A 24,927-nucleotide genomic window follows, 5' to 3' on the forward strand; every position below is an offset into this window, starting at 1 on the left:
ATATTCATGTATAAATGTACTTCCCTCTGTAGTGGTATGGTCCATCTCCCTATTTTTCTATATAATCTGACTTCTGTCTGCACTGGAATGTTTCATTATCCTATATTCATGTATAACTAGACTTCTTTCTGCAGTGGTACAGTCCATTTCCTTATATTCATATATAACTTTACTTCCCTCTGCAGTGGTACAGTCCATTTCCTTATATTCATATATAACTTTACTTCCCTCTGCAGTGGTACAGTCCATTTCCTTATATTCATATATAACTTTACTTCCCTCTGCGGTGGTATGGTCCACCTCCCTTTGTTTATATATAATCGGACTTTTGTCTCAGTGGTATGGTCCCTTTCGTCATATTCATATGATTCATCTGGCTATATTCCTATATAACCTGACATCCGTCTGCAGTGGTTTGGTCCATCTCCTTATAGTCACATGACTTTTTCTCTGTGCCCTTCCTCCAGTATGGTCCAAATGATCAGTGACATTAACCTGTATGTTCATTCCTGTATTCCCGTTTGCCCCCCCCCCCCCTTTCAGTGGTATGGTGTAGACCCCCACTATATAACTCTGCTGTGACTTGACAGGTCCTGGTGGATTCTGAGCTGCTGATCTATGAAGCGTTTTCACACGACTCTCAGGGGAATCTGAAAGTTCGATTTAAAAAGGTGAGTAGTGATGAAATCTGTTGCCATGAGTCTATGGATCTCCTTCTCTAGCAGAACTTCTCTTTAGGCCTGAACCCCAATCCTCTCCTACAGGTTCCTCATAATATAAATATCAGGGAGAAGAAGCAGAAACAGTCGAAGAAGAAGGCTGAAGGATCGGTGGAGGATCATGGTGCCCGCGGTCGTGTTGCACGGTTCCGGTTTTTTCAGGACATCTATGGATATTCAGGGGTGAGTGATTGCTTGGAGGTGGGTGTTCGGTTGAAGGGGTCAAGTTTGTCTGTCATTCACTCTTTCTTTTGCTTTTCAGGTGTTCATATGTGGCCCCTCCCCTCACTGGCTGCTAGTCACCAACCGCGGTGCTCTACGCCTGCACCCCATGACCATCGATGGATCCATTGAATCATTTGCCCCCTTCCACAACGTCAACTGCCCCAGAGGTTTCCTTTACTTCAACCGGCAGGTGAGCAAGCCCTTCCTTTGCATGGTGGGGAGGAGGCGGTGAGGTCCCGTCTATCTGCCTCTCAGGGGGAGCAGCATGGAAAGGATAGGGATGGAGAATAGGGATGATGGTGGGGAGGAGGAGGTGAGGTCCCGTCTGTCTTCCTCTCAGGAGGAGCAGCACGGAAAGGATAGGGATGGATAATAGGGATGATGGTGGGGAGGAGGAGGTGAGGTCTCGTCTATCTGCCTCTCAGGGGGAGCAGCACGGAAAGGATAGGGATGGATAATAGGGATGTTGGTGGGGAGGAGGCGGTGAGGTCCTGTCTATCTGCCTCTCAGGAGGAGCAGCATGGAAAGGATAGGGATGGAGAATAGGGATGATGGTGGGGAGGAGGAGGTGAGGTCCTGTCTATCTGCCTCTCAGGGGGAGCAGCACGGAAAGGATAGGGATGGAGAATAGGGATGATGGTGGGGAGGAGGAGGTGAGGTCTCGTCTATCTGCCTCTCAGGGGGAGCAGCACGGAAAGGATAGGGATGGAGAATAGGGATGATGGTGGGGAGGAGGAGGTGAGGTCCTGTCTATCTGCCTCTCAGGGGGAGCAGCACAGAAAGGATAGGGATGGAGAATAGGGATGATGGTGGGGAGGAGGAGCTGAGGTCCCCTCTGTCTTCCTCTCAGGAGGAGCAGCACGGAAAGGATAGGGATGGAGAATAGGGATGATGGTGGGGAGGAGGCGGTGAGGTCTAGTCTGTCTTCCTCTCAGGAGGAGCAGCATGGAAAGGATAGGGATGGAGAATAGGGATGATGGTGGGGAGGAGGCGGTGAGGTCTAGTCTGTCTTCCTCTCAGGAGGAGCAGCATGGAAAGGATATGGATGGAGAATAGGGATGTTGGTGGGGAGGAGGAGGTGAGGTCCCGTCTGTCTTCCTCTCAGGAGGAGCAGCACGGAAAGGATAGGGATGGAGAATAGGGATGATGGTGGGGAGGGGGCGGTGAGGTCCCGTCTGTCTGCCTCTCAGGAGGAGCAGCATGGAAAGGATAGGGATGGAGAATAGGGATGATGGTGGGGAGGAGGAGGTGAGGTCCTGTCTATCTGCCTCTCAGGGGGAGCAGCACAGAAAGGATAGGGATGGAGAATAGGGATGATGGTGGGGAGGAGGAGCTGAGGTCCCCTCTGTCTTCCTCTCAGGAGGAGCAGCATGGAAAGGATAGGGATGGAGAATAGGGATGATGGTGGGGAGGAGGAGGTGAGGTCCTGTCTGTCTTCCTCTCAGGAGGAGCAGCACGGAAAGGATAGGGATGGAGAATAGGGATGTTGGTGGGGAGGAGGAGGTGAGGTCTCGTCTATCTGCCTCTCAGGGGGAGCAGCACAGAAAGGATAGGGATGGAGACTAGGGATGCAGGAAGAGGCACCCATAGAGATGATGGGAGATGTAGTCCTGTGATTGGGCTGACAATGCAGAAGAGTGGGACCTCCCACATAGATGGGATTCAGTGTTGTTTTTTTTTTTCTTTTTATATCTTATCTGGGGCCCTCAAGTTACCGGCATTGTGTGATTGGTGAAATGTATTGGGCGATCGGAGAGGTAAGAAGAGATGCCTGTAAGTCATTTCTTCTAAGGTCCATGTATCATTCACCGGGCGGGGGGAAGGATTAGAAGAGCGCACAGGAAATGAAGTCAGGGAGTTTTTATAGCGGCTGTTTTTTTGTTCAGGGTGAATTGCGGATCAGCGTCCTTCCTGCTTACCTATCCTATGACGCTCCCTGGCCCGTCCGGAAGATCCCGCTTCGCTGCACGGCGCACTACGTGTCCTATCATGTGGAGTCCAAGGTGAGACATTGGTAGATGGAGATCTGGGAGGTCCCGGCACAGAGCTGGTATGAAATGATATTGCATTATTCCAGGATAGCCGAGGGCTGTGTGAGGTCCGGACCTGCACTGTGACCCCTCACTACTTGGATGAGGCTCCATTCACACTTGTGGGACTTTGGACACTAAACTGTTCAAATATGTGCAACTTAAAAAGAATAAGAGAGAGAGAGAGAGAGAGAGGGAGTTCCTGCACTACTTTGGTTGTGACTTTCATGTGGCCAAAGTGCAATGTAAAGCCTCAAAAATGGCATAAAAATCGCATCTGAATGTTATACTTAAATGTTTTATACTTGTGACAGTTGTCCATTATCATCGGTCAGAGCCAAAGTTTATACTCCAAAGTCGCCTGACTTTTGGAATCGTAGAAGTGTGAATGGAGCCCAACTGTTCTGTCCTGGTAGGGCTCCCCCCGATAAGATCACTAAGACCCCCCATTCACATTTGGAGATCAAAGTCACATGACAAGTTGTACCCCATGTTTTCCAATGATAACCATTCATAAATGTGCGACTTAACCACTTGCTGACCAGCCGCTGCTGATATACGGCTCTATTGCACAAATAACTGTAGCAGTCTGGCGGTTCCTTTAAGAGCTATAGCGGGTCGTCTGAGCCCATGCTCATGGTCGCCCACCTGCGATCACTCCTCAGAGGCAGAACGGGGATCGGTCAATGTAAACAAACAGATCCACGTTCTGTCAGACGAGTAGAGAGAGATCTGCTGTTCCTAGTGATCAGGAACAGCGATCACTCTGTACTGTCAGTCCCCTCCCCCCACAGTTAGAATCACCTCCCGGGGAACACGGTTAACCCCTTGATTGCCCCCCTAGTGTTAACCCCTTCCCTGCCAGTGTCATTTATACAGTAATCAGTGCATTTGTATAGCATTGATCACTGTATAAATGTCAATGGGCCCAGAAAAATTACCAATCTGTCCAACAATGTTGCAGTCCCGCTAAAAATCACTGATCGCTGACCTGGCTAGTATAAAAATAAAAATGGCATAAATATATCCCCTATTTTGTAGACGTGATCATTTTTGCGCAAACCTATCAATATATGCTTATTGAGAGAGATATATATATATATATATATATATATTTGTTTAGGAGGGAAGTTTAAGGAAAAAAATTACATTTAAATGCCCATCATTGCAGCCTTGTTGGTGTAGCCTTGCTGTTTAAAAATGGCATGCAGAGCGGATGTCCTGTGTATCTTGGCGGCACTCGTAGCTCTCCTGGCTTTTGACAGCACTCGGGGGCTCACGCGGGACTGCGACAACAGCTGAAAGCCATCGAGAGGCTCAGAAACGGCAGGGAATCGGTGGGGATCGGCATATAACACGATTTTCCCCTGATTTTAAGGGGGGAATAAAGTGTGTGTTATGCGCCGATTAAATACGGTACATTTTGACCTATACTGATGAAGAAATTTGTGTGTTTTTTTTTTTGTTTTTTTTTGTTTTTTTTATTTGGATATTTAATATAGTAAAATTTTATGTGTGTGATTTTATATATATATATATATATATATATATATATATATATATATATATATATATATAATACATTTTTTTTTTTTTTCCTGTTTTTATAGCGCAAAAAATAAAAACCGCAGAGTGGGACAACAAAAGCTCTATTTGGGGGGGGGGGGGGACTTTTTTTGGGTACAGCATCGCACAACCACAGAATTGTCAGTTAAAAGAACGCAGTGCCGTATCGCAAAAAATGGCCTGGTCATTTAAGGGGGTAAATCCTTTCGGGGCTGAAGCGGTTAAAAGTAGTTCTTGCGCTACTTTGGTCTGACTGTCATGTGACTGTAGGGCCACGCACTTCAATGTTAATCCTCAAAAGTTGCACCAAAGTCGCCTGATTTTGGAGTCCTCTAAGAAGTGTGAATAGAGCCTAATAAATGGTTGTATACAGAATAGTATAATCTGTTGGGTGATGGAGAATGCCATTGCTTGTCCTGTTCCAGGTGTATGCAGTTGTGACTAGTGTGGATGACACGTGTACTCGGATCCCTCGCATGACTGGAGAGGAGAAGGAGTTTGAGACCATGGAGAGAGGTGAGCAGAGCCCGGCGGATCATGTTGTATTGTCATATTCCATCTCGTGATGTCCTTGTGTCTAACATTCCATGTTTTTTGTTATTCTTGTGTTCCTTGTAGTTGCCTACCTTACCTGCCTTCTCTCTGGGTCACACCTTTACCTGTGGTTTTATCATTGTTTCATGTTGCCCAAAGCCTTCTTGGTTTTGTGTGTGATTTCTATACAACTCAGGGGATCTTTTTTTTTGTTGTTCTTGTAGACGATCGCTATATGTCACCGGTTCAAGAGGCGTTTTCCATCCAGCTAATCTCCCCTGTCAGCTGGGAGACCATCCCCAACACCAGGTACTGTACCCAGTTCTGTCCTCTTCCAGGCTGATGAGTAATAAGGACCAGTCTACCAGCTTTCTGTAATCCATTTTCATCCTCCTCAGCTAATGGCGCTTAATTCCAGAATGTCTCCCTCTTATTACTGGGGGTATACGCCCTGTCTATGGCAAGATTGGTACTAGGAAAGGCAACTCATCCTTTGGGCAATGTCCCTGAAACCCCTCCACCTCTGATGCCCTCAGCCTTGGGTCCCTAAGATGCCGCCCTCAGCCTTGGGTCCCTAAGATGCCGCCCTCAGCCTTGGGTCCCTAAGATGCCGCCCTCAGCCTTGGGTCCCTAAGATGCCGCCCTCAGCCTTGGGTCCCTAAGATGCCGCCCTCAGCCTTGGGTCCCTAAGATGCCGCCCTCAGCCTTGGGTCCCTAAGATGCCGCCCTCAGCCTTGGGTCCCTAAGATGCCGCCCTCAGCCTTGGGTCCCTAAGATGCCCTCCTCCGCCTTGGGTCCCTAAGATGCCCTCCTCAGCCTTGGGTCCCTAAGATGCCCTCCTCAGCCTTGGGTCCCTAAGATGCCCTCCTCAGCCTTGGGTCCCTAAGATGCCCTCCTCAGCCTTGGGTCCCTAAGATGCCCTCCTCAGCCTTGGGTCCCTAAGATGCCCTCCTCAGCCTTGGGTCCCTAAGATGCCCTCCTCAGCCTTGGGTCCCTAAGATGCCCTCCTCAGCCTTGGGTCCCTAAGATGCCCTCCTCAGCCTTGGGTCCCTAAGATGCCCTCCTCAGCCTTGGGTCCCTAAGATGCCCTCCTCAGCCTTGGGTCCCTAAGATGCCCTCCTCAGCCTTGGGTCCCTAAGATGCCCTCCTCAGCCTTGGGTCCCTAAGATGCCCTCCTCAGCCTTGGGTCCCTAAGATGCCCTCCTCAGCCTTGGGTCCCTAAGATGCCCTCCTCAGCCTTGGGTCCCTAAGATGCCCTCCTCAGCCTTGGGTCCCTAAGATGCCCTCCTCAGCCTTGGGTCCCTAAGATGCCCTCCTCAGCCTTGGGTCCCTAAGATGCCCTCCTCAGCCTTGGGTCCCTAAGATGCCCTCCTCAGCCTTGGGTCCCTAAGATGCCCTCCTCAGCCTTGGGTCCCTAAGATGCCCTCCTCAGCCTTGGGTCCCTAAGATGCCCTCCTCAGCCTTGGGTCCCTAAGATGCCCTCCTCAGCCTTGGGTCCCTAAGATGCCCTCCTCAGCCTTGGGTCCCTAAGATGCCCTCCTCAGCCTTGGGTCCCTAAGATGCCCTCCTCAGCCTTGGGTCCCTAAGATGCCCTCCTCAGCCTTGGGTCCCTAAGATGCCCTCCTCAGCCTTGGGTCCCTAAGATGCCCTCCTCAGCCTTGGGTCCCTAAGATGCCCTCCTCAGCCTTGGGTCCCTAAGATGCCCTCCTCAGCCTTGGGTCCCTAAGATGCCCTCCTCAGCCTTGGGTCCCTAAGATGCCCTCCTCAGCCTTGGGTCCCTAAGATGCCCTCCTCAGCCTTGGGTCCCTAAGATGCCCTCCTCAGCCTTGGGTCCCTAAGATGCCCTCCTCAGCCTTGGGTCCCTAAGATGCCCTCCTCAGCCTTGGGTCCCTAAGATGCCCTCCTCAGCCTTGGGTCCCTAAGATGCCCTCCTCAGCCTTGGGTCCCTAAGATGCCCTCCTCAGCCTTGGGTCCCTAAGATGCCCTCCTCAGCCTTGGGTCCCTAAGATGCCCTCCTCAGCCTTGGGTCCCTAAGATGCCCTCCTCAGCCTTGGGTCCCTAAGATGCCCTCCTCAGCCTTGGGTCCCTAAGATGCCCTCCTCAGCCTTGGGTCCCTAAGATGCCCTCCTCAGCCTTGGGTCCCTAAGATGCCCTCCTCAGCCTTGGGTCCCTAAGATGCCCTCCTCAGCCTTGGGTCCCTAAGATGCCCTCCTCAGCCTTGGGTCCCTAAGATGCCCTCCTCAGCCTTGGGTCCCTAAGATGCCCTCCTCAGCCTTGGGTCCCTAAGATGCCCTCCTCAGCCTTGGGTCCCTAAGATGCCCTCCTCAGCCTTGGGTCCCTAAGATGCCCTCCTCCGCTGCGGATCTCTGGGAGAATTCTGCTGTATTTCAATAGTAGGACTTCTACAAAGGACAAGGAGACACAACAAACAGCAATGAAGGTTATGTCCCCTCATGGGGGCCTCGTTCATATTCTCTCATACTGGGGGCCTCCTTCCCCTGTGAGCAGTTACAATGGCATTGCCTTGTGCCCTCATTAAATTATCTATGCCTTTGTATCCAAGAGTGAGGTCAAAGATTATTGGCCAATAATGGTCTGGTTTTCGGGAGTGACACCAGTGGTGTTTGGTGGAAGGTCTGTGTTCAGGAGGGAGACTAGCGGTTCCTAAATGAAGGTTCATATTCAGGAGTGGTGCCTGCAGTTCTTGGCTGACGGTTGGTGTTTGGTTGAAGGTCTGTGCTTGGTAATGAGGGTTCAACCTTCACTGGGTTTGTGTTCAGTAATAAGGCCAGTTGTTTTGGATTAACGGTCTTTGTGCAGTAATGTGGCCAGGAGTGTGTGTGGTGTGTGTTTGTTTGTTTTGTTGTTTGTTTTGTTGTTTGTTTTGTTTTAAGCCTGTGTTCAAGAGGACAGTGGGTTATAATTGAAGGTCTGTGTTAATGAGGACAACAGTTTTTCGGTTGAAGGTCTGTGTTCAGGAGGACCGTGTATGGTTGGCCTGTGTTCAGGAGGACAGTGTATGGTTGGCCTGTGTTCAGGAGGACAGTGTATGGTTGGCCTGTGTTCAGGAGGACAGTGTATGGTTGGCCTGTGTTCAGGAGGACAGTGTATGGCTGGCCTGTGTTCAGGAGGACGGCGTATGGCTGGCCTGTGTTCAGGAGGACGGCGTATGGCTGGCCTGTGTTCAGGAGGACGGCGTATGGCTGGCCTGTGTTCGGGAGGACGGCGTATGGCTGGCCTGTGTTCGGGAGGACGGCGTATTGGTGGCCTGTGTTCGGGAGGACGGCGTATGGCTGGCCTGTGTTCAGGAGGACGGCGTATGGCTGGCCTGTGTTCGGGAGGACGGCGTATGGCTGGCCTGTGTTCGGGAGGACGGCGTATTGGTGGCCTGTGTTCAGGAGGACGGCGTATGGCTGGCCTGTGTTCGGGAGGACGGCGTATGGCTGGCCTGTGTTCGGGAGGACGGCGTATTGGTGGCCTGTGTTCGGGAGGACGGCGTATGGCTGGCCTGTGTTCGGGAGGACGGCGTATTGGTGGCCTGTGTTCGGGAGGACGGCGTATTGGTGGCCTGTGTTCGGGAGGACGGCGTATGGCTGGCCTGTGTTCGGGAGGACGGCGTATGGTTGGCCTGTGTTCGGGAGGACGGCGTATGGTTGGCCTGTGTTCGGGAGGACGGCGTATGGCTGGCCTGTGTTCGGGAGGACAGTGGTTTTTGGTTGGGGTCTATGTTGGGAGGACAGTGTATGGTTGGCCTGTGTTCGGGAGGACGGCGTATGGTTGGCCTGTGTTCGGGAGGACGGCGTATGGTTGGCCTGTGTTCGGGAGGACGGCGTATGGTTGGCCTGTGTTCGGGAGGACGGCGTATGGTTGGCCTGTGTTCGGGAGGACGGCGTATGGCTGGCCTGTGTTCGGGAGGACGGCGTATGGCTGGCCTGTGTTCGGGAGGACAGTGGTTTTTGGTTGGGGTCTATGTTGGGAGGACAGTGTATGGTTGGCCTGTGTTCGGGAGGACGGCGTATGGTTGGCCTGTGTTCGGGAGGACGGCGTATGGTTGGCCTGTGTTCGGGAGGACGGCGTATGGTTGGCCTGTGTTCGGGAGGACGGCGTATGGTTGGCCTGTGTTCGGGAGGACGGCGTATGGCTGGCCTGTGTTCGGGAGGACGGCGTATGGCTGGCCTGTGTTCGGGAGGACGGCGTATGGCTGGCCTGTGTTCGGGAGGACGGCGTATGGCTGGCCTGTGTTCGGGAGGACGGCGTATGGCTGGCCTGTGTTCGGGAGGACGGCGTATGGCTGGCCTGTGTTCGGGAGGACGGCGTATGGCTGGCCTGTGTTCGGGAGGACGGCGTATGGCTGGCCTGTGTTCGGGAGGACGGCGTATGGTTGGCCTGTGTTCGGGAGGACCGTGTATGGTTGGCCTGTGTTCGGGAGGACCGTGTATGGTTGGCCTGTGTTCGGGAGGACAGTGTTTTTTGATGGAAGGTTTGTGTTTAGGAAGACGGTGGTTTTTGGTTGGGGTCTATGTTGGGAGGACAGTGGTTTTTGGTTGGGGTCTATGTTGGGAGGACAGTGGTTTTTGGTTGGGGTCTATGTTGGGAGGACAGTGGTTTTTGGTTGGGGTCTATGTTGGGAGGACAGTGGTTTTTGGTTGGGGTCTATGTTGGGAGGACAGTGTATGGTTGGCCTGTGTTCGGGAGGACGGCGTATGGTTGGCCTGTGTTCGGGAGGACGGCGTATGGTTGGCCTGTGTTCGGGAGGACGGCGTATGGTTGGCCTGTGTTCGGGAGGACGGCGTATGGCTGGCCTGTGTTCGGGAGGACGGCGTATGGCTGGCCTGTGTTCGGGAGGACGGCGTATGGCTGGCCTGTGTTCGGGAGGACGGCGTATGGCTGGCCTGTGTTCGGGAGGACGGCGTATGGTTGGCCTGTGTTCGGGAGGACCGTGTATGGTTGGCCTGTGTTCGGGAGGACCGTGTATGGTTGGCCTGTGTTCGGGAGGACCGTGTATGGTTGGCCTGTGTTCGGGAGGACAGTGTTTTTTGATGGAAGGTTTGTGTTTAGGAAGACGGTGGTTTTTGGTTGGGGTCTATGTTGGGAGGACAGTGGTTTTTGGTTGGGGTCTATGTTGGGAGGACAGTGGTTTTTGGTTGGGGTCTATGTTGGGAGGACAGTGGTTTTTGGTTGGGGTCTATGTTGGGAGGACAGTGTTTTTTGGTGGAAGGTTTGTTCTTAGGACAATGGTTCCAGTTTTCGGTCTGTTATATGTTGTAAAGCTATAGCATCATCTTTTCTTTCTCGTACATCACGGGACACAGAGTCTCGGGAATCACTGATGGGTTATATAGGGTATCACTAGGTGATTGGACACTGGCACAACCTAGACAGGAAGTTCAACCCCCCTATATAACCCCTCCCCTTACTGGGAGTACCTCCATTTTTTTGCCAGTGTCTTAGGTGTTGGTCACGGGTAAAGCTGTGCTGTGCTGAGCTGGAATATCCTCACTGGGGTCAGCCATTTAAACGGATCCATTCAAGGTGTCTTTTCCAGGCCAGATTGGATGCTTTCCGGGCTTTGTGTCCAAAGAAACAATGTTTTACCTGTAACGCTTCTCTTTTTAGAGAACTGGACCCCGGGATCCAGTATTGTTTTTTTTTTCACCCATATTCCTGGCTTTACAGGCCCAGAACTGCAGATCTCTCTATTCAAGGGGGCCACAGTCTCTGAAGGTTTTTCTCTAAACGGAGCCCACCGCGAGAGGTGGAGATTGGGTCTGTTACACAGAACCCTGCAGCTGGATAAGGTAAGGGAGACTCCTCCAAGAATTTTTTCGAATTCTAGTGGGTTTCTCCTTTTAAGTAAATGTATGCTATGCCTAAAGTCGCCACCGGGGGCTGTTAAGAGCACATACCTTTCATGCCTGATCTGTCTGTCTGTGTCCACGCTGTACTCTCCTCCAGCCATGCTCCAGGTAGGATGTGGGTAGGGTTTTGTTTCCTTCAGGTATTCTCTCACCACAGCTTACGGGGCTGGGGTGAGCCTGAGCAGGGAGTGGTAGTATACTGCACCACCCGCCGCTGCCGCCATTACAGCAGCTTCACATCCACCAGCCCCTCTCTCTCCTCCGCCCCAGCCTCCCCTCTATACTTGCTCAAGAGATCAGAGCCTCGGTTCGTGCAGGAATTGCTTGTGTTTGAAAAAAGCGCAAGGGGGGGAGGGATGGTTGGAGGAGGGGCGGGGCGGAACGTTAATGCGACATTGGCGTGGTTAGACGCCAACGTCGCTGGCTACTCAAGCTATAAAGTGCACTCTTTTTTTCAGGCGCACACAGCTTATGGAGGGACACAGAGCAGACGGGTGCATGGGAGTGAGGGGGACGCAGGCATTCCCAGCATTTACTTAAGCACCAAACTGGGTCTTGGTAGCAGCGGCAGTTGCTGAACTGCATTGCTCAGCAGTCAGTGCATTTTTTTTGTGGTACCTCTACCCTTTGTTGCTTAGCACTATGGGCAGAAGAGGTACAAATACCCATAGAAATAGGGGCTCAAAGGGGTCCCCCTCAGGCTCTGAGGACCCCCCATCTGCAGCACCTTCCCCCCCCCTGAAGGACCTGGGGAAGCTGGCCAGGGTGAGCCATCGGCGTCGGGGGCTGCAACTGCTTCTGGCACTTCAGCCCCTGTATACATTACACAGGAGTTTTTTTCCTCAACCATAAAGGGTTTAGAGGAAAGATTAGTGGCCTTAATCGCATCTTCACTCAGTGGAAGAAAAAGCACTAGGCCCCCCCTCTGTCACCCAGGACCCTCAAACAGAGGAATTCTGGGAAAAAGGAGAGGAATCCCCCTCAGTAGACCGGGATGAGACTGATGATTCCACTTCTGAGGAATTTAGTGAAGGGCCCTCTTCAGCTTCTCAGGATGAGAAGTTGTTGGTGCAAATTCTTGCTGGGTTGCTCCCTTCCACATTTAAGTTGCCCGTATCTGAGTCCGTTTAAAGAACCCTCCTCTTGTTTGGGTTCACTGAAGCCTCCTCAAACTGCACATGCCTTTCCTGTTCATAGTTTACTGGAAAAGCTTATTTATTCTTTTCTTTTCAAATGTTTTTATTGAGATTTTTAGCAGAGTTAGTTACAACAAGGGTTACAAAACAAAAAAAAATAATATATAGTAATAAAAGTAACATAACACAGTATAATGTAGTGACAGGGTTTTCTCAGCATAATATAGCATATAAACAAATAATCCACAATAAATAATAAAGTAGTATTCCCAAGTATCTAATATTCATAGTCATAAAGGGACTCGAACAAGAGTACGTCTCTTAGGATTTGTATAATAAAGTCCGTAATATAATTATTGTAAGATTTATAAATAGCGATATGGATAATGGCCACTTCTGGACCCCAAGACAATAAGCTTATTTATTCTGAGTGGGATCACCCAGATAAACATTTTTTTTTTTTTTTTCCCTCCTAAAAAGTTTTCAACACTTTATCCTAATGGAGGAAACCTTTACTAAGATGTGGGGTATACCGGCGATTACCGCCGCCATTTCCTCCGTAAATAAAAGTCTGACTTGTCCTGTTGACAACACTCAGATGCTCAGGGATCCAACTGATAAAAATTGGAATTCCTGGTAAACGTTTTCTCCTTGGCAGGTTCAGTGGCTCAGCCTGCAGTGGCAGCAGTTGGAGTTTGTCAATACTTGATGATAAACCATGTTAAACACGTTCTGAAAGTTTTCTTTCTACCTGAACAGGAAGCCGGGGGGGGGGGGGGGGGGGGGGTTTGCCAACCTACCAGCAGCTTTGTGTTTTGCTGTTGGCGCAATCAGAGATTCTATCCTCTAGACCTCTCGCCTTACGCTTGGCTTGGTACATATGCGTATAATCTTATGGTTGAAAAATTGGTCAACTGAATCACCATGTAAAGAAGTTTCTGGCTGGGTTTCCCTTTCGTGGTGCAAGACTGTTTGTTTGGGGAGGATTTGGACAATTCTATCCAAAGGATCTCTAGTGGGAAAAGCACCTTTTTACCAGTCAAGAAAGGGAGTAAACGTCCCTCCTTTAAAGGGGCGCTTTCTCCAGTGCCAGGGGCATCAGCCTCCAGGCAATCACGACGGCCTCTGTCAGGCTCAAAAGTTAAATCTCAGAGTCAACCCCAGGGACAGAGGAAGTCTACAAGACAAAACGCTAAAGCCTCCTTATGAAGGGGCGCCGCCGCTCAACTCGAGTGGAGGGAAGTCTGCTACAGTTCTCAAGTGTCTGGCAGGAGGATTTTCAGGACAAATGGGTGGTCTCCACAATAACCCTAGGTTACTAGAGTTCCAAGAATTCCCCTCTCCTCGTTTCTTCAGATCAAATGTCCCCAAAGACCCAGAGAAAAAGTCTTTGGAGTGACTTTTGTCACAAAAAGTTATCGTGGTAGTTCCCACGCATGGGCAGGGATTGGGGTTTTATTTAAACCCTTTCACTGTACCAAATCCAAATGGAGATGTCAGACCCATTCTAGATCTCAAACCGATTCCTAAAAGTACGATCCTTTTTCGCATGGATTCAATCCGATCGGTACATAGTTAGTCAGGTTGAAAATAGACACAAGTCCATCCAGTTTAACCACAAAAAAAAACATATAATCCCATATACACAATTCTATACCCACAGTTGATCCAGAGAAAGGTGAAAAACCCCAGCAGAGCCATGATCCAATTTGCTAAAGCAGGGGAAAAAATTGCTTCCTGATCCCCCGAGAGGCAATCGGATTTTCCCCGGATCAACTTTACCTATAAATGTCACCCAGATATATTCTGTACACTTAGGAAATAATCCCGACCTTTTAGCAATCTACTGAGCCGACCAGATCCACCTCTGCAGGGAGTCTATTCCACATTTTCACAGCTCTTACTGTGAAGAAACCTTTCCGTATTTGGAGATGAAATCTCTTTTCCTCTAGATGTAAAGAGTCCTCCTTGTCCTCTGTGATGACTGTAAAGTGAAGAACTCAACACCAAGTTCCCTATATGGACCCCTTATATATTATACATGGTGATAATATCCCCCTTATCTCCTCTTATCAAGAGAATAAATTCAGTTCCTCTAATCTTTCCTCATAGCTGAGCTCCTCCATGCCTCTTATCAGTTTGGTTGCCCTTCTCTGCACTTTCTCCAGTTCCCCGATATCCTTTTTAAGAACTGGAGCCCAAAACTGAACGGCATATTCCAGATGAGGTCTTACTAATGATTTGTACAGATGATATCTCTCTCTCTGAAGTCCATACCTCTCTTATACAGGAAAGAGACCGCAGCTCAGCATTGCATGTTATTATTGAGCTTATGATCTACCAAAACCCCCAGATCCTTCTCCACCATGGATCCCCCCAGATCCGTCTCCACTATGGATCCCCCCAGATCCTTCTCCACCATGGATCCCCCCAGATCCTTCCCCACTATGGATCCCCCCAGATCCTTCTCCACTATGGATCCCCCCAGATCCTTCTCCACTATGGATCCCCCCAGATCCTTCTCTACTATGGATCCCCCCAGATCCTTCTCTACTATGGATCCCCCCAGATCCTTCTCCACTATGGATCCCCCCAGATCTTTCTCTACTATGGATCCCCCCAGATCCTTCTCTACTATGGATCCCCCCAGATCCTTCTCCACTATGGAGCCCCCCAGATTCTTCTCCACTATGGAGCCCCCCCAGATTCTTCTCCACTATGGAGCCCCCCCAGATTCTTCTCCACTATGGAGCCCCCCTCCCAGATTCTTCTCCACTATGGAGCCCCCCTCCCAGATTCTTCTCCACTATGGAGCCCCCCCCAGATTCTTCTCCACTATGGAGCCCCCCCCCCAGATTCTTCTCCACTATGGAGCCCCCCCCCCCCAGATTCTTCTCCACTATGGAGCCCCCCCCCCCCAGATTCTTCTCCACTATGGAGCCCCCCCCAGATTCTTCTCCACTATGGAGCCCCCCCCCCCCAGATTCTTCTCCACTATGGAGCCCCCCCCCCCCAGATTCTTCTCCACTATGGATCCCCCCAGATCCTTCTCCACTATGGAGCCCCCCAGATCCTTCTCCACTATGGAGCCCCCCAGATCCTTCTCCACTATGGAGCCCCCCCCCAGATCCTTCTCCACTATGGAGCCCCCCCCCAGATCCTTCTCCACTATGGAGCCCCCCCCCCAGATCCTTCTCCACTATGGAGCCCCCCCCCCAGATCCTTCTCCACTATGGAGCCCCCCCCAGATCCTTCTCCACTATGGAGCCCCCCCAGATCCTTCTCCACTATGGAGCCCCCCCAGATCCTTCTCCACTATGGACCCCCCCAGATCCTTCTCCACTATGGAGCCCCCCTCCCAGATTCTTCTCCACTATGGAGCCCCCCTCCCAGATTCTTCTCCACTATGGAGCCCCCCTCCCAGATTCTTCTCCACTATGGAGCCCCCCTCCCAGATTCTTCTCCACTATGGAGCCCCCCTCCCAGATTCTTCTCCACTATGGAGCCCCCCTCCCAGATTCTTCTCCACTATGGAGCCCCCCCCCCCCCCAGATTCTTCTCCACTATGGAGCCCCCCCCCCCCCCAGATTCTTCTCCACTATGGAGCCCCCCCCCCCAGATTCTTCTCCACTATGGAGCCCCCCCCCCAGATTCTTCTCCACTATGGAGCCCCCCCAGATTCTTCTCCACTATGGAGCCCCTCCCCCCCAGATCCTTCTCCACTATGGATCCCCCCCAGATCCTTCTCCACTATGGAGCCCCCCAGATTCTTCTCCACTATGGAGCCCCCCCCAGATTCTTCTCCACTATGGAGCCCCCCCCCAGATTCTTCTCCACTATGGAGCCCCCCCCCCCCGATCCTTCTCCACTATGGAGCCCCCCCCCCGATCCTTCTCCACTATGGAGCCCCCCCCCAGATCCTTCTCCACTATGGAGCCCCCCCCCCCCAGATCCTTCTCCACTATGGAGCCCCCCCCCCAGATCCTTCTCCACTATGGAGCCCCCCCCAGATCCTTCTCCACTATGGAGCCCCCCCCAGATCCTTCTCCACTATGGAGCCCCCCCCCCAGATTCTCCACTATGGAGCCCCCCCCAGATCCTTCTCCACTATGGAGCCCCCCCCAGATCCTTCTCCACTATGGAGCCCCCCCCAGATCCTTCTCCACTATGGAGCCCCCCCCCAGTTGTGCTCCCCTCTAATATGTATGATGCATATTCTTAGGCCCCAAGTGCATAAATTTACATTTCTCAACATTAAACCTCATCTGCCACATAGTTGCCCAATTAGACAGAGCATTGAGGTCGGCTTGTAAATTGGAGACATCCTGTAAGGAGGTTATTGCACTCCATAGCTCGGTGTCATCTGCAAGTCTCCATCAATAGACATCAAGGATGCGTACCTGCATGTACACATTTTCCCTGCTCATCAAAAATATCTGCGTTTTTGAAGTAGAAAAACCATTTTCAGTTTGTAGCTCTGCCTTTCGGGCTAGCCACTGCACCTCGGGTGTTTACAAAGATCTTGGCTCCTCCTCTAGCCAGATTAAGATCCCAGGGTATAATGCTAATGGCGTACCTAGAAGACCTGCTCTTGATAGATCAGAAAACTTGGTCACAACAATCGGCTACCTGGAATACCTAGGTTGGGTCCTCAACCTAGAGAAGTCGTCTTTAAAACCAGTAAGAAGACTAGAGTATTTGGGTCTGGTCATAGATACAGCCCAGAAGAGGGTATATTTACCCCAGGCAAAAATCAGTGCCATAAGGAGACTGATTCAGGTAGTCAGGGCAAAGAAGGGTCCTTCTATTCTCCTTTGTATGCGGCTGCTGGGGAAGATGGTGGCTTCATTCGAAGCGGTACCCTACACTCCGTTTCATTCAAGGCTACTGCAAAACAGCGTTCTGTCTGCCTGGAATAAGAAGGTTCAGGCGTTAGATTTTCTGATGCGTCTGTCTCCTACATTGCCTCAGAGCCTCAGCTGATGGTTGATACCGGAGAATCTGCAAAAAGAAAAATACTTTTTGACAGTTACTTGGAGAGTGGTAACAACAGATGTCAGTCTTTCAGATTGGGGAGCAGTTCTGGAACAGTCGACTGTCCAGAGGAGATTGTCCAAGACCAAGAGGACCTTGCCCATCAACATTTTGGAGATCCGTGTGGCATATCTAGCCCTAAAAACCTGGATGCTCAGGTTACAGGGTTGCCCTGTCAGGATCCAGTCCGACAATGCCACAGCAGGGGCTTATATCAATCACCAAGGAGGAACCAGGAGTCATGCAGCTCAGGGAGAAGTGAACCATGAACCTAATCTGGGCAGAAAAGCATGTGCTGTGCATATCGGCAATATTCATTCCGGGGATAGAGAACTGGCAGACGGACTACTTAAGCCGCCAGCAGTTAGTCCCAGGGGAATGGTCTCTTCACCCCGAATATATGCCAAAGATGGGGGGGGGGGGGTTCCGGATGTAGATCTCTTTGCGTCCAGGTTCAACAACAAGATCGACAACTTTGTGTCAAGTACGAGGGATCCTCTTGCATGTGGGACAGATGCGTTGGTGACTCCGTGGCATCGGTTCTCTCTGATTTTATGCATTCCCTCCTATTCTGTTATTGCCACGACTTCTTTGCATGATCAAGCAGGAAAATAAGTCGTGCTTCTGGTGGCCCCAGCATGGCCCAGAAGAGCTTGGTATGCAGAGTGAAGAAGGTGGTAGGCTCTCCTTGGACCCTACCACCACATCCAGATCTGCTATCCCAGGGACCAGTATTCTATCCTGCCTTACAAATGCTAAATTTAACGGTTTAGCAGTTGAAACCCACATTCTGAAGAGTCGTGGGCTTTCAGGTCCTGTGATTTCTACCTTGATTAATGCAAGGAAGCCGGCTTCCAGAATGATTTATCATAGAGTCTGGAGAGCATATGTCTCCTGGTGTGAATCCAGGGGTTGGCATCCCAGTAAATCTGTCATAAGCAGAATCCTTGACTTTCTGCAAATGGGGCTAGAGATGAATCTGGCCTTGAGTACCATCAAGGGCCAAGTCTCGGCCTTATCAGTTCTGTTTCAACGTCCACTTCGCTTTCTTTGGTCCGAAGCTCTATACAAGGGGAACGCGCCTTAATCCTCCAGTTAGGGCGCCTCAACCCCTGGGATTTGAGTTTAGTTTTGTCAGCCTTACAGAAGCAGCCTTTTGAACCAATACCTCAAATCCCCTAGTTCTGTTGACAAGGAAATAAATTTTTCTGGTGGCCATTTCTTCTACCAGAAGAGTATCAGAATTATTATTATTATTCACGATTTATATAGCACCAACAGTTTACGCATCACTTTACAATGTATGGGGGGGACAACACAATTACAGTACAATACAAAAGGTACAGGAGGGCCCGGCCCGTAGAGCTTACATTCTAAAGGGAGGGGGTGGTGGTACAAATGATAATAGCTGCAGAGAATGATTTGATGGGGGTGGATCGGGGACAGTTGTTAGGTGGGGGTGGGATCGGCTTCCCTAAATAAGTGAGTTTTCAGGGAACTCCTAAAGGTAGACAGGGTAGGGGCTGATCGGACAGACTGGGGCAGGGAGTTCCAGAGGATGGGAGAGGCTCTGGAGAAGTCTTGAAGGCGAGCATGAGAGGAGGTAACAAGGGAGCTAGAAAGCAGGAGGTCCTGGGAGGAGCGGAGGGGATGATTTGGGCGATATCTGCAGATGAGGTTGGTGATGTAGATGAGGGGAGGGGGGGAGGGCGAGGTTGTGGATGGCTTTGTATGTTATGGTTAGCATTTTGAATTTTACACGGTGGGGGAGGGGAAGCCAGTGAAGGGATTGGCAGACAGGGACTGCAGTCAAGGAATGATTAGTGAGGTGTATTAGTCTAGCAGCATTCATAATAGACTGAAGGGGGGAGGGGCCTGTGTAAGGGCCGGCCATTAAGGAGAGAGTTGCCGTAGTCGGGAAATAATCAAGGAGTGAAGGAGTTGCTTTGTGGTGTCATTAGTCAGGAAGGGTCGCATTCTGGAGATGTTGCGGAGGTGAAGGCGGCAGGATTTAGCCAGTGATTGGATGTGGGCTGAAGGAGAGGTCAGAGTCGAGGATTACACCCAGGACCCCGGCATGTGTGGAGGGACCAATGGTTGTGTTGTTGATATTAATGGTGAAGTCCTGGGGGGAGGGGGATCGTGAAGGAGGAAATATAAGAAGCTCAGTATTAGAAAGATTGAGTTGGAGGAAGTGGTGTGACCTCCATACTGATATGTCATTCAGTAAGTTGGAGACCGGTGAGGAGATGGAGGGGGTGAGTTGAGGAGTGGAGAGAGAGATCTGGGTGTCGTCGGCATAGAGGTGGTATTGGAAACCATGGGAGGTTATCAACTGGCCCAGGGAAGAGGTATAGAGCGAGAATAGGAGGGGCCCAAGGAATTAGCGGCCCTTTCTTGTAAAGAGCCATATCTAATGACGCACAAGGATAGAGTGGTGTTACGCCCTCATCCTAGCTTCTTACCAAAGGTGGTTTCAGGTTTTCATCTAAACCAAGATATTGTTCTGCCTTCCTTTTTCTCCAAATCCCTGTTCTACGGAAGAGAAGTCACTACATTCTTTGGATGTAATGAGAGCAGTCAAAGCCTATCTGGAGGCAATGGCTCAGGTTGGCGAAACGGATGTTTTGTTGGTATTGCCAGAGGGTCCTAAGAGAGGACAGGCAGCATAGAAAAATCTACCATTGCTAAGTGGATTTGACAAGTAATTGTTCCAGCTTATGGTTTGAAGAAAAAAAGTTCCACCTTTTTCAGATCAAGGCGCACTCCACTAGGGCTATTAGTACTTTGTGGGCAGTGCATCACCCGGCCTCCATGGTTCAAATCTGCAAAGCCGCAACCTGGTCATCGGTCCATACATTCACCAAATATTTTCAGGTGGATGTGAGAAGGCACGAGGACATCGCCTTTGGGCGCAGTGTGCTGCAGGCAGCGGTATAGGGACCTCAGGTCTGAGTACACCCTATGTTGTGTGGTTCCCCCTCCCCTCAGATAGCATTGCTCTGGGACATCCCACCAGTAATTACTGAGACTCTGTGTCCCGTGATGTACCTCCAAAAGAAAATAGGATTTTACAGGTAAGCTGTTATAAAAATCCTATTATGTGTGTTTCAGGATCGATTTGGACGAATGGGAGCACGCCACCTGCATGAGAACCGTGAACTTGAAGAGTGAAGAGACGGTTTCTGGCCTGAAGGGGTACATTGCAGTGGGCACATGTGTGATGCAGGGAGAGGAAGTGACCTGTAGAGGGCGGGTAAGTCACATTAGAAGTCATTTCAGCTGTCCACCATCAGTCCCGGGGTGAATGAACTCCGCTGCCTATCGGACAGTGACTGCTGCACCATGGAGATATTGACAGAAGATAACTTCCTTTTGTTTCAAGAGATATCTTCTCTGTAAATGGGCAAATATTGGAAAGTGATCCCTGGTGATGGTGTCATGAAGGTCCTTCAGGCACGTTCTGTAATAGGATGACAGCACTGTCCTTGTCTCCCAGTTGTGGTCCTGCAGTGTCACCCTGTCACAGGGACTTCTGATGGAGACTAGAAATGGCTGTTTTTCAGCACACATTACACAGACCTGTTCCACTGTTGTCACCATCCATAATCCTCCATCCTGATGTGCACAGTGCAAACAAAATGTTACCCCCCCTCCCCCACCCCTCTCCCATTACCAGGTTATCATTAATGCTGCTCTCTCCCCATCTTCAGATACTTATCATGGACATCATTGAAGTGGTGCCAGAGCCGGGGCAGCCTCTGACCAAGAACAAGTTTAAGACTCTGTATGAGAAGGAGCAGAAGGGTCCGGTCACCGCCCTCTGCCATTGTAACGGCTATCTGGTGACGGCCATTGGCCAGAAGGTGAGTAAATGTAAAGTGCAAAGGAATTATTGCGCTACCCTGTGAAGAAAAGTTGAGCTGCTGCATACGAATGTGAAAAAAATTCATACAAAATGGTGGGTGAAAATGTATAATAGAAATGGAAATGAGTCCCAACTGTATGAATGTGGGGACAACGGTGAGTCCAAGGCAGGACTTAGGGTGGTGGGGGGCCCCTGGGCTTGAGTCCCTTTCGGGCCCTACCTTCTATACATTACCGTATTTATCGGCGTATAAAACGCGCCGGCATATAACCCACACCCCAAACTTACATTTAAATGCCCATCAATGCAGCCTTGTCAGTGTCCATCTGCAGCCTTGTCAGTGTCCATCTGCAGCCTTGTCAGTGTCCATCTGCAGCCTTGTCAGTGTCCATCTGCAGCCTTGTCAGTGTCCATCTGCAGCCTTGTCAGTGTAGTCTTGTCATTTGCAGTCTTGAAGTTTAAAAATGGCGCCGCTAAGATTCAGTGTCCTGTGTATCTCGGTGGCTCTCTGGTCCTCTTGGCGTCTCTCGGTCCTCTCGCAGTCCTGAGCGGAGCCGAGAGTAGCCGAGTGTACTCTGCTCGGCTCACAGTCACGCCCAGTCTCTGTTATGTCCGTCCATAGGGCAGGACTGGGCATGACTGTGAGCGGAGCCGAGTACATGGGCCATGTATCTCAGCGGGGCCCATGGGCTTGAGCCCAGTCAAGACCAATGGTAAGTTCTGCCCTGGGTGAGTCCCAAGTGTATCAGTCCAAAAAACAATGGCGAGTCCACCCAAACTGGATAGTAGATCAAGCGGAGCTCCACCCTATTTTATATGTTTCGTTCAATCACATGCCGTTAATGAATTTAGTTAAAAACGGATAGTTGTTTTTATTTTTTTCTTCCGTACTTGTGTTATTTCAATGTCCTCTGCTTCCTGTCTCTGTTATCTGCGGATATGGGCGGGTCAACTGCGGTTATTACGCAGTTTCCTTTTTTAGCTGCAATGTCTCCTGGGAGCTCCTGTCATCATTCCCAGGAGTCGTTGCGGAGGCCTGCCACAAATTATCGCGGGATTTCGATAAAGGAAGTGACGCGATCACCAGAGAGCTCAATTTATGCATCACAAGGGGACGGGAACTTCCTGCACCGCCGCCCGTTGTGATGGCAACTACGACGCTCATTGAAGGTACTAGTGAGCATGCGCGGGAACGAGCAAGGCATGCCGGAAGCTGGAATCTAGGGAATAAGGAAGTAAATGCTTGTGGGCTTCACATGCCCACAAGCAAGATGAATACCGCCGTCCAAATATTTTATAAGTTATTCTTTTCTATGGAAACTGACATTGGGCAATCTAAATTTACCAAAAAGTGAGTTTTCAACTGTTTGTTATTGTTTTACTGTGTACCAAAAAAAAAAAAAATTAGCCAGTGGAGCTCCGCTTTCGACCCGATCCTCCTCTTTGACTATCTGAGAGGGATTAAGTGGGGGGGTCAAGAGATACAGCAAGGAGATTGCTGCCATATTGATTAACTGCATGGAAATCCAGTTAATCTCTGTCTGGGAAATGTGGACTTGTCATCGCACCCCGGTGCATTGTGGGAGTTCCCCGTCCATGCACACCCCGGTGCATTGTGGGAGTTCCCCGTCCATACACACCCCGGTGCATTGTGGGAGTTCCCCGTCCATGCACACCCCGGTGCATTGTGGGAAGGTGGCCTTGGGCTCTGTAGTAAAGCTATTATATTGTCTTCATTCCTCACAGATCTTCCTCTGGAGTCTGAAGGACAACGATCTGACGGGAATGGCGTTCATCGACACTCAACTTTATATCCACCAGATGATCAGCGTAAAGAATTTCATTCTGGCTGCAGACCTGATGAAAAGCATCTCCTTACTGCGCTACCAGGAGGAGAGCAAAACCCTGTCACTGGTCAGCAGGGTGAGTGCACGCCCCTCTCATCCCTTCCCTGTCACTGGTCAGCAGGGTGAGTGCACGCCCTCTCATCTCTTCCCTGTCACTGGTCAGCGGGGTGAGTGCACGCCCCTCTCATCCCTTCCCTGTCACTGGTCAGCAGGGTGAGTGCACGCCCTCTCATCTCTTCCCTGTCACTGGTCAGCGGGGTGAGTGCACGCCCCTCTCATCCCTTCCCTGTCACTGGTCAGCGGGGTGAGTGCACGCCCCTCTCATCCCTTCCCTGTCACTGGTCAGCAGGGTGAGTGCACGCCCTCTCATCTCTTCCCTGTCACTGGTCAGCGGGGTGAGTGCACGCCCCTCTCATCCCTTCCCTGTCACTGGTCAGCAGGGTGAGTGCACGCCCTCTCATCTCTTCCCTGTCACTGGTCAGCGGGGTGAGTGCACGCCCCTCTCATCCCTTCCCTGTCACTGGTCAGCGGGGTGAGCGCACGCCCCTCTCATCCCTTCCCTGTCACTGGTCAGCGGGGTGAGTGCACGTCCCTCTCATCCCTTCCCTGTCACTGGTCAGCAGGGTGAGTGCACGCCCCTCTCATCCCTTCCCTGTCACTGGTCAGCGGGGTGAGTGCACGCCCCTCTCATCCCTTCCCTGTCACTGGTCAGCGGGGTGAGTGCACGCCCCTCTCATCCCTTCCCTGTCACTGGGGTGAGTGCACGCCCTCTCATCCCTTCCCTGTCACTGGTCAGCGGGGTGAGTGCACGCCCCTCTCATCCCTTCCCTGTCACTGGTCAGCAGGGTGAGTGCACGCCCTCTCATCTCTTCCCTGTCACTGGTCAGCGGGGTGAGTGCACGCCCCTCTCATCCCTTCCCTGTCACTGGTCAGCGGGGTGAGCGCACGCCCCTCTCATCCCTTCCCTGTCACTGGTCAGCGGGGTGAGTGCACGTCCCTCTCATCCCTTCCCTGTCACTGGTCAGCAGGGTGAGTGCACGCCCTCTCATCTCTTCCCTGTCACTGGTCAGCGGGGTGAGTGCACGCCCCTCTCATCCCTTCCCTGTCACTGGTCAGCGGGGTGAGTGCACGCCCCTCTCATCCCTTCCCTGTCACTGGTCAGCGGGGTGAGTGCACGCCCCTCTCATCCCTTCCCTGTCACTGGGGTGAGTGCACGCCCCTCTCATCCCTTCCCTGTCACTGGTCAGCGGGGTGAGTGCACGCCCCTCTCATACCATCCTTGTCACTGGTCAGCGGGGTGAGTGCACGCCCCTCTCATCCCTTCCCTGTCACTGGTCAGCGGGGTGAGTGCACGCACCTCTCATCCCATCCCTGTCACTGGTCAGCGGGGTGAGTGCACGCACCTCTCATCCCTTCCTTGTCACTGGTCAGCGGGGTGAGTGCACGCCCCTCTCATCCCTTCCTTGTCACTGGTCAGCGGGGTGAGTGCACGTCCCTCTCATCCCATCCCTGTCACTGGTCAGCGGGGTGAGTGCACGCCCCTCTCATCCCATCCCTGTCACTGGTCAGCGGGGTGAGTGCACGCCCCTCTCATCCCTTCCCTGTCACTGGTCAGCAGGGTGAGTGCACGCCCCTCTCATCCCTTCCCTGTCACTGGTCAGCGGGGTGAGTGCACGCCCCTCTCATCCCTTCCCTGTCACTGGTCAGCGGGGTGAGTGCACGCCCCTCTCATCCCTTCCCTGTCACTGGTCAGCGGGGTGAGTGCACGCCCCTCTCATCCCATCCCTGTCACTGGTCAGCAGGGTGAGTGCACGCACCTCTCATCCCTTCCCTGTCACTGGTCAGCGGGGTGAGTGCACGCCCCTCTCATCCCATCCCTGTCACTGGTCAGCAGGGTGAGTGCACGCCCCTCTCATCCCTTCCCTGTCACTGGTCAGCGGGGTGAGTGCACGCCCCTCTCATCCCTTCCCTGTCACTGGTCAGCGGGGTGAGTGCACGCCCCTCTCATCCCATCCCTGTCACTGGTCAGCGGGGTGAGTGCACGCCCCTCTCATCCCTTCCTTGTCACTGGTCAGCGGGGTGAGTGCACGCCCCTCTCATCCCTTCCTTG

The 24,927-nt window shown here is 51.7% G+C and overlaps 1 protein-coding gene across 1 annotated transcript in view; it reads left to right on the forward strand.

Annotated features, from left to right (window-relative positions):
- Positions 1-24,927, forward strand: part of LOC143981405 (cleavage and polyadenylation specificity factor subunit 1-like) — a gene marked incomplete at both ends in the record, with an annotated part of 49,986 nt that overhangs the window by 19,339 nt on the left and 5,720 nt on the right. The window contains 9 exon segments of the mRNA XM_077479234.1: positions 591-671; positions 765-902; positions 982-1,134; positions 2,831-2,947; positions 4,966-5,056; positions 5,299-5,383; positions 20,217-20,358; positions 20,816-20,968; positions 22,717-22,893. Coding sequence (XP_077335360.1) covers positions 591-671; positions 765-902; positions 982-1,134; positions 2,831-2,947; positions 4,966-5,056; positions 5,299-5,383; positions 20,217-20,358; positions 20,816-20,968; positions 22,717-22,893 — 1,137 coding nt within the window.

This window comes from Lithobates pipiens, unplaced genomic scaffold, assembly GCF_037356315.1.
Source record: "Lithobates pipiens isolate NorthernLeopardFrog02 unplaced genomic scaffold, aLitPip1_a1.2 Scaffold_150, whole genome shotgun sequence".
NCBI classification, from domain to species: Eukaryota; Metazoa; Chordata; class Amphibia; order Anura; family Ranidae; genus Lithobates; species Lithobates pipiens.